At 39.3% G+C, this 14,382-nt stretch overlaps 1 protein-coding gene across 1 annotated transcript in view; it reads right to left on the bottom strand.

Moving 5' to 3' along the window:
• LOC115069011 overlaps positions 1-14,382 on the bottom strand; it is a 19,041-nt gene continuing 4,659 nt past the window's right edge. The window contains exon 3 of the mRNA XM_029560282.1: positions 1-1,474. Within this exon, the coding sequence (XP_029416142.1) occupies positions 920-1,474 (555 nt within the window). The 3' untranslated portion in view covers positions 1-919. The remainder of the gene's footprint in view (positions 1,475-14,382) is intronic.

Below are 14,382 nucleotides of genomic sequence, written 5' to 3'. Positions count from 1 at the left end.
AAAAATAATTTTAATGAACAGATATAGTGCAAGAGATAAAATCAGACTTCTGGGGTTCATTTGAGAGGTTGCAGTCACTTGAGCTTAGTGGCAGTGATGGGATTGGTCTGGTATCTGGGCCCTGGCTGCCCCTCTAGTAGTCCAGGCCAGATGGCAGCACAACCAGGCCGCAACTGTGAAGGCTTTCCCAAGTTGCGCTCCCATGTTCCTGGCTGACCAGGCCTGGCCTGTGGGTGGAGACTGCACTGTGCACCAGTGGACAGCCCAGCTTTCACCACCAGGGTGAGCAACCCCAAGGAGGACAAGGGCCAATCATCAAGCACAGGTGAGAAAGGACTTGGCAATTAAGAAAGCAAACTGGTGAAGCAAGATGGCCGCGGGACTGCAGGCGCCAGAGTAATGACGGCAGTGGCAGCAGCCTCGGCAAAACGTGACTCCAGTAAAAAGATGTCTCAACACTGGTCCCAGGCCATGGAGGAAGATGTGAAATCTTCCATAAAAGCAAGTGGATCCTTGCCCATGAAGACGAGAACACTCATCCATCCATCTCCTTGAGCAAAAGGAAAAAGTGGTTTTCTCCAATATTCATGTTCCTCTAGTGGTAATTCAAGCCAGCAAGAAACTATTGCCTCTGTTTTTTGCACAGAAGCTAAACGCTCTTCCTTAAAGATAAGTATAATCACGTGGACAGAGCGATGGAGAGAAGAAAATGGTAGGAACCAGTGTAGTTGGAATCGTGATCCCTCCGGGGAGCCTAGAACTGCTGTTGCCTCTCTGGGCCTGAGGTTGTGGTGTTTCTGATGAGCCTGGCTCTGTGGCTGTCTCCTATGAACCTGGATCTGTAGTCCTCTCCCTTGAGCCTGTAGCTGTGTTTCTCCCGTGAGCCTGGAGCTGTGGTTCCCTCCTTTGAGCCAGAGTCCTAGTCCCCTCCTGTGAGCTGGAGCTGTGGTTTTGTCCTATGAACCTGGAGCTGTGGTTCTCTCCTCTGAGCAAGAATTGTGGTTGCCTCCTGTGAGCTAAAGCTGTGGTCCTCTCCCATGAGCCTGGAGTTATGGTTCCCAACTGAGAACGATAGTTCCACATTCCTCTGGCAGCTAGCTGATGGTGGAGTAGATTGGAAGATAGAGGACTTCCCAGTGTTGGGCAGCAGTTTCAGTCTCCTCTGAGTGACTGCACTCCCCACTATCCCTTCCCTATCCTCAAGTCCCATGTTGTGCAGGGCAATGACTTTGCTCAGTGTTGGCCTCATCCTGGGGACAGTGGAGGTTTCTGTAATTTGAAGATTCCAGTCTTGGGAGGACTGGTTCTGTAGAGTGAACTTCCCATCTTCCTTGATGGCCAGCTGTGGTCTTGACTCACATAATCCTGGGCACCCAGGCCTTGATGTTGGACCTTCCCCGTTCTCAGGCACCAAGAGGTTTTCCGTCATTTTTCTATTACTCTTCTGTAGGCCCAATGTACCTTCACCTGTTCCCTAAAGCAATACCAAGCGAGAAATGCTATGTAGCTTGTGGACAGATCAGGAGTCCTTTATTAGTAACAGGTGGTCAGAGAGGGGGCTAATTCCCAAAAGAACTCTCAACCCCAAGGAGAAGCAGGGCAGGGTTTATAAAGCTTAAAATCACAATTACATCATGCCAAGGGCAAAACCAACAACCATAGTTACATCAAATCACCATAATTACACCAGACCAGGGGCAGGTCAGTTAACAAAGGTGGTTTCAGTTAAGAAAAAGTTTCGATTAGGAAAAAAAACATGTTTCTCAGAATTGTAGAAACAATGGGCTCCATGGAGATGCAGGTACAGCTGGGAGGGAGGATGTGCTATCTGGACATGTTACCTGGCTATTAGTAAGTTTCCCAGTATCTTAGAAACAGTGTACTCCCTGAAACTGCCTGCATGAGATGTTCTGCCTGGCTGGCTGAGGTGGGAATGGCCGGGCAAAAACACAGGGTAAAGCACAAGTTAGCTGGAACAAAATGGAGTTCATTTTGCTTCTTCACTACAGAAAATGTAAAACAGCAAGTTGAACTTCTAGTGATAAAAATCATAGTCTGGAAATTAAAAAAAAAATTTAAGTACTTCAATAACAAAAAAGTAATTTTAGAAGAGTCTAAATACAAAATTCTCCAAGCACATATAGAGAGTGAAAATCAAGTCTACTCCCACCCTCTACCCCTAAATACCTGGCTTTCTATTGCAGAACCTGAAACTAACCTCTGGGTATCACATCACCACTTGCTGCTGCTTGCAACTAGTTTTTTGTTTTATTATTTTTTTAGTAGTCATTGATTATCACCCTTCATCAAGAAGAAAACTGGGAATTAACAGTGGTCATGCAAAGCAGCTAATAAAGTTATCCTGTATTTCTGAATTTTTCCCAAGTAAACTTTTGTGTGTTGGGACCATCTGGTTTATTTCCTACAAGGGAAATACTTGAGGGGTTTGTGGAAGCCACGTCCCTTTCTTGGAAAGTAATGTGTTTTTTTTTCATAAATAATGTAGACAATAGGGAATTTTATGAGTATTTAGAAGTATGGTTTCACAGAATATTTTTGGTATTTTATTATCTCTTATTTCAATTTTTGGCCATTCTTAAATAAACATTCAAAGATTCCTAGGAAATTCAATGTATTATAGCTATTTAAACATTGTATTCCATCATTTTTATTCTAATCATTTTGAACTAATGATTTCATATTTAATTTGGAAAAAAACCCAGTTCATCTAAATTTAGATAATAAAGTCTGGGAATCTAATGTTAATCTGTTTTTTCATAATTCACTTACTTGGTAGTATTTAATGCTTATCTTAAAAATTATATGCACACATTCACATATGTATAATTGGAAAATATTTAAGTAATTACATGATATAACCCGTTTTAACTTAAAAGACACATATTGAATTGTATCTGTAAAATAACAAAACATGAAATAAGATCTATTTTTAAATACTTCATCATAAGCTTTATGAGAATTAGGATGATGAATATCAAATAGAATGGGATGCTAAAAAGGATGAAGGTGAATAATCCTGAAAATTCATTTACATGTGGAAGGAATTCATGAGGAAGGATAAATTAGGAATCACAATAAAAAGAAGACATTTGTTGGAAAATACGCCATAATTCCATCATAGTTAGAATCTCCCTCATAGATTCTAAAAAAAGAATTCCCAAGAACAGCCATCACATCAGAAGAAGCAACGAAATTTGGAAGGGGAATGAAGATTACTTTCATGCTTTCATGAAATCAATTCTGAGCACATACTACTCTATTTTGATTGTTCTCTTCAAAGTCCAAAGCCATTTTCATCTCCTCAGTTGTCTGTTCTAAATTCCAATGTCCTATGCTGTCTACAACACTCCTATAGCATGGAGTGGGGCAATTTCTACTGTGTTTGTGATGAGCTTTATCCCCTTTGGAGGACTGAAATCTACTGTTGTATGTTTTGCTGCAGCCCAGGTCAGTGGGGATACACAGTACATCTTCCTGAACAGGAAAAGTTATGAGTAGAGTGCCATAATCACTTTGACATCTTCCCACTCAACTTCCAAGCACTGAGAAGATCTAATATCACATGCAGTTTGCTAACAGAATTCACCTATAAGACTAAAAGATTCTTGAGAGCTGTGTTATACTTTAGACTTCAGTGTCCGCTAAAGACTATAACGCTAAAATCTTAGTTAACAGTCTACGGCACTACCAAGAAAGGGCTGGCATTTAGGACGTAGGGCCTAGTGAAAGGAAGTTAGATCATTTAGGGGTGTGAAGAGGCTATTGGGAGTCTGGTTGCTCTCTCTTTACCCTTTCTCCCTTCCCTTCTCCTTCCTAGGGACTATTAAGTGAGTAATCTTGCTACACCTTGGGCTTTCCATATGGCATACTGCCTCACCACAGGCCCAACAGCAAAGGGTCACTCGACTATGGGATGCCCCCACCCCCAAACTGAGCCAAAACGAATCCTTCTTCCTTTGAGTTGATTATCTCATCAACAGAAACCTGACTGTCATAAAGCTGAGACAATATTTTATTTGCCTCTTAACTTGTTCTTAATACTTTGTGCATCTTAAGAATCTAAGAGGTTGGGGCTGGAGAGATGGCTCAGTGGTTAAGAGCACTGACTGCTCTTGCAGAGGACCCGGGTTCGATTCCCAGCAGTCACATGCTGGCTACTTATTGTCCTTAACTCCAGTTCCAGGGGAATCTGAAGCCCTCTTCTGACCTCCATGGCATTGCATGACACGGGTGCACTCACATACATACAGGCAATATATTCATACATATAGAATAAAAATAATAAATAGAATTTTTTTTTGGTCCTTTTGAGACAGGGTCTCCCTGTAGCCCTAGCTGGCCTGGATTCACTATGGAGACCAGGCTGGCCTCGAACTCACAGAGATCTGCTTGCCTCTGCCTCTTGAGTGCTGGGGTTAAAGGCGTGCGCCACCATGCCCAGCTAAATAGAATATTTTTTTAAAAAAGAATCTAAGAAGTATTTGTTGTACAAAAATATGAATGAAAGAACTGGGCCAGAAAGTAGATTTTAGCCCTCCAAAATATCTATTCAATATTGTTCAGAGATATAGAACAAATAACTAGTGTCTCAGTTTCTCATAACTATCTATCTATCATCTATCTATCTATCTATCATCTATCAATCATCTATCTATCTATCATCTATCTACCTGCACACACATTGGATTTGATAATAATAAAAGATGTCTTCCAGACCTAAAAGTCTAATTGTAATTTGCTAGTGAAAGCGATAGGTTAAAATAGAAAGGTGCTTTAGCTAGAAATAGGAACTGAGTTACACGGTATCAGCTCCTATCAGTTGGCTTTCTCTTACTTCCAAATCCCTCATTACCTGGAGCATCAGGATCTCACATAGGTCAGAAGATTTTAGAGATGGCATTGTATCATAAATAGCTCCATATCAGGAAAACACTGGAGACCCCAGACCCTAGAGAATGGAGCGAAAATGTGATCATACCATGAGTTGGACAAGTGAGTTCAACCCGTTCAGGTTTTATTTTCCAAACATCCTTCATCCCCCTCTGTTGCCTGTTCAGGAATAACAGCCTTTGGTTTGAGGATTTCTTGAAATACGTAGAAGCCCTGCATCTCCTGCATACATTTGTTGGACACTAGATGTCTATACTAGTATAAGCTATTTATGAACTTGACTTCATTTAATCCTCACACCTAAGAAAACTGAAAAAAATATGACCAAATTTCTACACTAGTAAATAGAGGGGCAGGACTCAAATCCTTATCGCTTGACACTGAAAGGAAAACAGAATGGGAGAGTTCTTATACATACTTCATCTTCTCAGCCCCAGTGTGGATGGGGGCGATGTGAGAAATGAACAATTCAGCCTTTGAGACAAGGCCTTAATTGCCTGCATTCCTAAACAGTATTGCCTATGTGCAGACTATAGAGATGATTCTCAGACTATTCACATTTGTTTAGAAAGCCAGTTACCATTCCTTAGAGGCCAGCAATGGGATTACATCAGCTGGTGATCGGAACCTCATGAGTTATACAGTATCAGTTGGTTATCAGTTGGCTATCAGTCTGGTGGCTCTTAGGAGCCAGCCCTGTTGAGGGAACACAGCTGTACTGTCATTCAGCATCTTGAGGCAAGTGGGCTTCATTATGAGTTACAGAACTAAATAAAGGACCTGGAGACAAAGGTTGCTGGCTTCTTCCAGTCAGGAGATGGAAGATTTATTGACTTGCTCTTTAGGGAAATTTTTACCTTTGACACTTTGTTGCCCTAGAATTTTGTAAATTTTGTGATTTAGTGCAGAAAACAAAGAGCAGTTCTGGTTTGGATGCTCATTCATTCTTCCTCTGTTCATTATGTTTCCATATTCATATTTAGTCATTAAAAATAAAAACGTAGTGCACAGAAATGGCCTTGCACACAGGGCAGTTGTCTTACAAAGTGCTGGCAAGTCCTCCCACTCATCTTACTGGAACCAAAACATTTTGGCCATTAAGTCTGAGTCTTTCAACAAGCATTATTTATAAGAAAATCATAGTTATTGTTTTGGCTTTTATTCCCAAAATATTTGTAGTAAATTCTGAGTGGGCCATGCCTGGCCCTTGACTTGGAAATGTCATGCTGGCCCATGCATTTCTTCTTAATGAATTCGATCAGTTTTGGAAACCTCAGGTATTAAGCAACCGAAGGAATCCCATGGTTTCAGTAATTCACCTTGTTTTCAGATGAGATGGTATTTTTTTTTCCCTAGTCATTAAAAAACACACTGCTAGCAGGAAACAAAATCTTCCCCAGGGAATGAACTTCGTGTGATAGACAAGTGGCTGTTCCACTTCTATCCTCAGCTCCAGGGCCTGGGAACTCTCAATGAGAAGATTGTCTCCCCCTTTTTGAACAAACTAATTTAAAAAAATATTTTATCTATTATTTTTATTTTATGTGTATGAGTTTATTGCCTGCATGTGTGTAAGTTCATCCATGTAGTGTAATACCCACAGAGGCTAGAAAAGGGTGTTGGATTCTCTGGAACTGGAGTTATGGACAGTTGTTTGCTGCCATGTGGGTGTTGAGAATAGAACTAGAGTCCTTTGTAAGAGCAACCAGTGCTCTTAGCCAATGAGCCATCTCTCCAACCTATGAACAGCTCTAATTTTAAAATAAAGTTCAAATTTTTAAATAAAGTTTCAGGGTAACCTTCCACAGTAAAACAAAACCTTTAATGCTGAGTTTCAAATCAATATATTCAAACACCAACTAGGCATATATATCTGGCTGGCTCATAGATACCTCATATTCAAATTATCCCAAATTGGTTTTACTTTTCCTCAGAGTCCTAGATCTGGTAAATGATGCCACTGTCTACCCAATTAAGTCAGAAACTAGGAAAATGTTTTGGATTTCTTCCATCAATCACCCATCCCTTTATGTATCTTCCTTTACAAAGTCTCACCTTCCTCAACTCCACTACCAGAGGTCTTCATATATAAAGAACTCTGATAATCAACAACAAAAATATTGAAGCAACTCAATTTAAATGTTCGAAACACTTGAATAAAGGATTCTTCAAAGACGATACACAAATGTTAAATAAGCATTTGAGAAGGTGTTTAACATCACTAATTACTAGGAAACTTATATCCAAATTATGATGAGTTCCCATTTCACACTCATTAGGGTAGAAAGATGGGAGGGAGGGAGGAGAGAGAGAGTGCAGTCATTAAAAACCTCCTCCTTTAACCTTATCAATGACTAATATCTATTTATTTACAAAGAACTGTTGTACTCTTGTCTTGGACCCACATTTTCACAAATTTCCTTAAGTTTTCCAAAATATTGATGCCAGTAAAGGAAATGAAGATTTTTCTTCTCCTGACCATATAGGATTCAATCGCCAGCATAAGCTATGTTTCTGAAATAGGTTTTCTTTGCACAGACATAGCCCTCCAGCTTGGCTAATACCTGCTGAAGTGGCTGAGCCTAAGGCAGTCACAAACTCCAGGATTCATAGAAATGCTTGTTTTCCATGTCCACTAGGGATGTGACCATTCAGACTTTTATGAGGGTATAAATACAAGTCTTGCCTAGTGGCAGGTCAACAACATTAAAACCAGTAATTGTTACCATTTGGAGAGGTTTGGAGGCAGATGCATCTGGTTTTAAACTGATACCTTAAGTCATTGCAGCATTTGTTTTACATTGATCCCAAATGGAAACAGGGCTGTTTCTGGTCATCCTGGGTTTGGACAGTGCAGTTAGCGGAGAGACTGTCCCCCTCTGAGGATAGTTTCTTCTCTTCCTGAAATGAAAACTACATAAAAATTTCAAATAAAGAGTAAAAAGAGAGGGGGAAAGGGGATATTATTTAGTGTATAAGGCATATAATAGTTTCACATAATGTTATATCATTCACAACATTATACTGGAATTAACTGTACTTGTAATAAATGGATTTACCTTTCCTGAAGTATGCTAAATTGAAAAATAAAATGTAATCCATAAACATAAAGCTCATTACTTAATAATAGTAAAAGTAATTATAATATTACTGCTTCTGTTATTATTATCATGAGAAAGATTTGTCTTACCAATGTGACTCATTAGCTTTGTGGATGGTACTCTACCTTTAAAACTGTGTCATAATTTGTAAAAGGATTAGTGCCTAGAGTACAGAGCTCAAAAGATGGTAGGGGGTTGGTAAAATTTATGGAGCAGGTCCTTTATGCCAAGAACTGTGTGGCATCTTGCATGAAATATTTCATTTAATCTTCACAGTGCATCTCTGAACATGGTAGCATTATCCTTAATCCTCAGACATGTAAACTGAATTTGAGAGAGATTGAGACCTGAGGTTCCATGGCCAAAGCTAAGATTTAATTCCACACTGGGATTTATACTCCACTACATCACATGTAAGTGTACATGAACATCAGCACCTGTAAACTATGTACCTACCTATAGTACTATGTAAACTATGTACCTACGTATAGAAAAGTAGGTATGGAAAAGAGCAATAGGGGCTGGAGAGATGGCTCAGCAGTTAAGAGCACTGGTTGCTCTTGCAGAGGACCTGGGTCCAATTTCCAGCACCCACATGGTGGCTAACAACCATCTAGTTCCAGGGGATCCAACACCCTCTTCTGTCATTTGTGGGCATTGCACAACACAGATGCACTTATGTACATACAGACAATACACTCATATACATAAAAATAATAAAATACTTTTTAAAAGTAAAAAGCAATAATTCTTTAATTCACAGTGGGAGAGGATTTTATACATTCTTAATGTTTTCATCAAACAAAAGAGGAAAGAGTAGTTCCAAAGTGTTGAATAGCAAAGATGATATTTACATATTAAAATTATCATGCATTATTTACACAACTCTACTTAATATCACAATGGCATTGAAAGGAAGTATTCCTCATGTGGCAGATATTCATTCACGATATTCAAATTTGCCTAACTTTCATATCATGGAGACAATTCTTTATGAAATCTGATACATGAGCTTAAAAATCTTTCCTTCCAGATGCCTTCTTTTATAAAATGCTGATGGGGGAAATTTCATCTTAGCTACTGTTGTCCAACAATGTTTCTCTTGTATTTTATTCAAACCAAAGTCTAAACCAAAGATTTTTAGGAAGAATATCCATTTGTCCTAGAATTAGTTTGGTTACTTTTGAAAGCATGCTCTAATTCTTTCCATTTCTTGTGTTTCCTATTTTCTATCCATACTTAGTATTACTTTAGGAAAAGTAATGTTTCATATTTTAGGGCTGGAGCTAATGAAATTCAAAGTACTTTTCCCTAGAATATGTGTTCCATAATCTATTGTAGTCCTAGGCTACAAACTGGCAACATAACTGCTGTATGTGATTATGAGGGTGGGAAAACTTTAAAACGCCAAAGCACCCTCAGAAAGAATGACCAGGGATTCAGGGAGAAATTAGAACCCAAAGTCCCAGATTTTGAGAAAATTTAGATATCAAAGTGTTCTTGCGTTTCTTTTAGATTTAGTTGGTATTGGCACAAATTACTCCATTAAAAACTAACTCTATACATTAAATTGAGAAAGTGTTACAGAGCCTTGAAACATGCCTAAAATTTTCCCTAGGAGAAATGATTTATTTGCATGTGATCCAATCAATGTCTACCAGTCAATTTACTTCCTGAATTAAAATATAGAGGGGCCAGTGTGATGGCTCAGTAGATAAGGGTGCTTGTGCCAAGCCTGATAACCTGAGTTCTAGCCTCAGAACTCACATTGTGGGAGGAGAAAACCAACTCCAACAAGTTGTCTTCTAACCCTCCACACCCACCCTATTCCCCGCGCCCACCGCGTGCATTTATTTATACATGAATGGGCCATGTAAGGGTGAGGGAAGAATACCTGCCTGTTTTAAAAAGGCTTTGCTATATAGTTGGCCTTGAACTCAAAGCACCAAGCCCAGCTCACAGGAAAAGAATCGCGATTTAATAACCCGCGTGGGAGCAAATACAGAAAGAAACACCTCTGAGTGAATCATCCCACTGTTAGTATAAGCTCTGGTTTTTGTTTGAAAGAGGAAGGAAGATGTCCTGTGCCATAATACGTGGTAAAGACTTAAGAATTGCCTGTCAGGAAAAATAACTTTAGAAGGTGCAATTCAAAGGCAAATTTAGAAACTTTCATGTTGGAATTCTTGCCAATCTTTGAGATCTTTAAATAAATCAAAGTATGACTGTGCTGGAAATCTTACTTTCAAGCATAAGAAGGTCAACTAGAATCAACTGGGTCTGCTTCCCTATTGGAGGAAAACCTGTGGAAGCAAGTGGGGTTATCCTGAATCCTGCTAGTAATCTCACACTCTTATTTTCAGATCTGCCAAGAAGTAACTGTGGCAGGCAGATGGGTCTGGCACAGAAAGATCAGAGATGGGAGTTCTCTCTCCAAGCAAAGACCCAGAAGAGCCTTCAAGGAGTTGTAGACAGATTGCCCAGAGAAATGCAGAACAGTTGAAGCTAAAAGTTAACATTTGTTTTCGGTGGAGAAATATAACTTTTACAATATTATTTCCCTAAAGCCTTCAAGTAATGAACACTTTTATTATTTTTATGTGTATGAGTATTTGCCTACATTTATATATGTGCACCATGTGGATGCAGTGCCCACAAAGGCCAGAAAAAGTGGGGGGATGGTCCTTGGATACCCTGGAAGTGGAGTTATAGAAGGTTGTGAGCTGTCATGCAGGTGCTGGGAACTGAACCTGGGTTCTCTGCAATATTATCAAGCATTCTTAACCACTGAGCCATCTCTCTGGCCCCAAATATGAATTTTTCATACATACACAAAAAAATTGTTTCAACATAAATCTTATTTTAATGCTCTTCTTGAATGTTAGAACCTGTGACTTAGGCTAAGTGTTGTTGAGGGGGCAGGATGAGGGTCACAGAAGCTTCAAAAGTACTAATAATATATTTTGTTTTTGCATTCTTTAAATTTTATATACTCACATGACACACCTTTTCAATGACAGATTTCTTGATAACTTTTGAAAACTAGGAGACTGATATCTAGTGTGCTATATGATTCTGAGAACCTCAGTTGTCAGCACATCTTTAATCTGCTATTTGGAAATTGTTTTATTTATATGCATCTAGAATAGGGTTGTATTCTTTTAAAAAATTATTTTTATTTTATGTGAGTGTTTTGTCAGCATGTATGTCGGTGTACCCACATGCGTGCAATACCCACAGAGGCCAGGAAAGGGTATCAGATCCCCTGGAACTGGAGTTATGGTCAGTTGTTAACAGCCCTGTGGGTGCGGGGAACCAATCCTGGGTCCTCTACAAGAGCAGCCAGTGCTCTTAACTGCTGAGCCATCTCTGCAGCTCCACAAAATAGTGTTGCATACCACCCAAAAAATTAAAACATTGAACTTTTTTTTTCACAAACTTTTGGAATAAAATCCTGTCTTGTGAAAACTAAGGGAAATTGCCAGAGAAGATTCAGGAAAAGTAGAAACTTTCTTTTCACTCCTGAAATACATATTATTCCCCTAAAATAACTCTATAATAATACTTTGCAATGGATTGGGGTGGAAATGCAGTATAAAGAAATACATCTCTAGAGAGAATTTGCTCCAGCTCAGCAGTCTCTAGCAAACTGCAACATCTATTATTGGGAGCACGTTGTTTGTAGCAGTTATTTCTTTAATGGAAGAGAGAATGAATCAAGGGGGAGAAAGCCTTAAAGTTTTAAAGGGAAACTCCAAACTACCTGTTTTAATTTAATTTTATATATACATTGGAAAATTAATGGGCTCCTTGGTAATGCTGTAGCTTTTGGAATTCATTCAGAAGGGCTTTAAAATGGAAATGCTGACAGATTATGAACTTCAGAAGCAAGAGTGGACCTGGTATCACCTTCACTCCTCAGGCACAATGCCCACTGTCACAAGTGTCCTCATGGCCGTGTTTCTCTGTCTCTGTCTGTCTCTCTGTCTCTCAGAGAGAGAAAGACAGACAGACACAGAAACAAATATTCTGCCTCTCTTCCTCTCTGTCTCTCTGTCTCTCTGTCTCTCTGTCTCTCTCTCTCTCTCTCACACACACACACACACTAATTAAAATTTAAAAACACATGAATGAACTGATTAAAGTTTCCAGTCAGAGATAAGTTTGTTTCCTTCTGATTGACTGGTGCCCTCCATTTACTTTACTTCACAAATGAACACCTTGAAATCTATGCTAAACAGTTAGAACTATGAACTATTATAGAGTGAGTGAGAAACAGGTCACAGGGCTGGTAACAGTAAATTACTGCTAGACAGCAGGCTCATCTTAGTTCTTGGCCATTCTAGCTTTGGTTTTACTGGACAATCTGGGCTATAGTAGGTATGAAATGATTCAAGTAGATAATCTTGAGATTCTGATCAAAGGAAATGTGGCTATGTAGAATTGGAACTGGAGACTTGATATTATTCAAAATATGTCAAGGCTAAGTTCTGTTAAGGAAAGTGCACATAAACTCAACACATTTGAGTACATTTATAAAAAACTGAAAATCAAGGTCCCTAAAAAGGTGGGGGGGGTGGGGAAATTCCTTGGGAAGGAAACAGTAGAAGCAAATAAGATCTATAAAGTTTGAGAAATAAAAGATTGGAAATTGAGGTTGGATTAGAACTGAAAAAAACATTTGCCTATGGAGGAAGGTTTGAGAGATTCTATCATTTGTAATCTATTGTACATAAATACGATTTATTTGACAAAAAATATATAGCCATTTTCCCAAAGAGAACACTAAGTTGTTCTTATGAATCCTCTAGTCACCTTCTGACAATCTCCAGCTGAAGCATGCTTCCAGCCCCTGCCCAGGCCTCCACCTGGCACTTCTAGCCACAGCAGGCACCCTGGTTACTTTCACAGTCTGCCTCTAACTGAGGTATGTTGTTCTAAACCAAATAAGAAACCTTGACTTCTAAGGCTCACATTTTAAATTGAGTAAAGTTTAAATATACTTCTTTTGTATATTCAATCATTGTCTGAACATCAAATCTATTTTCAGTGATAGAAAATAGTACGTCCCATTGTTCTAAAGGATAGGAAAGAAAACTGGTGTAAATTCAGATGACTGAAAGACCCCCCCCACGATCGATCCAGCATCATCCCTGTATTTGCATTCCCACAATGCACCTTTCATCCCACCACACCACCTCCATGCCACCTCCATGACATTGCCTATTTCTGCCCAGTCTAGCTTGATGGCGCTTGTTCACTTGGTAGATACCTACTCATCCTTACCGCACCGATGCTTTCAGTCATGTTCTGTTCCTTTGGGCCCAAATGGTTCCATGCCACCAGCACTTGTTTTTCTTTTTTTCTATCATCTATATATGTTCATTTTTCTTGGTCGAGTCTAGACTTATCAGGTTATAAGCGCCACAAGGGCACTAAATATATCTATATTTTCACAATCCTGGCCTTAGAACAATTTCCTGCTGCGTTGTAGGCACGTAACTATTCATTCACTTCTTTAATAAAAATATAAATCTGGGATTTCAATTAAGCCATCGTTGTTCTTCCTAGATACATGTGAATGAGAGTACCCACTCATGTAGAGGTCTGGAAGTCAGGCAGTTAGGTATTGTGGTGCTAACTAAACCAGGTGTTGCTTATCACATGAATAAATGATCAATCCTGTATCTTCATCACAGTTATGGATAGTATTTATTAAAAATAGAGATGCCTAAGCTGGGTGTGGTGGCACATGCCTTTAATTCCAGCACTCAGGAGGCAGAGGCAGACAGATCTCTCTGAGATTGAAGCCAGCTTGGTCTACATAGTGAGTTCCAGGTCACCTGGGGCTACCGGGGAGATACTGTTTCAAAAGGGCCTAAAAGAGAAGGAGGGAGGGAAAGAGGGAGAGAGAGAGAGATTCCTGTCAGGAGTAGTGGCTCATGCCTGTAATTCTAGTATTTGGGACACAAAGGAAGGAGCCTGGGCTACAGAGTGAGACCTTGTCTCAAAAAATGAGCAAGAGGAAGAGGAAGAAGCGGAAGAAGATGAAGAGAAGGAGGGCATTGAAGAGGAGGAAGAAACAGAGAAGAGATTGTTCCTGGGTCTTACCTCAAATATAATCAAAATCCTTAGGTGTAAGACTGGGAAATATTAATTTTACAAAAGAAACCAGTGACTGACATGATCCAGAAGCTCAAGAATCATGGCATTCCAAAGAGTATTGACTTCAGGGTTTGGATCTGAACGCGGGCTCCAGGTCCAGCATTTATTTGTTATGTTATTAATGCTGGGTGACTTAGAAAAGTAAAATGACCTCTTAGAGCCTCAAGACTTTTTTATAACATAGATATATGTTATAAATATAAAT

Source organism: Nannospalax galili, unplaced genomic scaffold (genome assembly GCF_000622305.1).
Source record: "Nannospalax galili isolate Female #2095 unplaced genomic scaffold, S.galili_v1.0 scaffold9, whole genome shotgun sequence".
Lineage (NCBI taxonomy): Eukaryota > Metazoa > Chordata > Mammalia > Rodentia > Spalacidae > Nannospalax > Nannospalax galili.
This window is presented reverse-complemented; position numbering and strand designations above follow the sequence as displayed.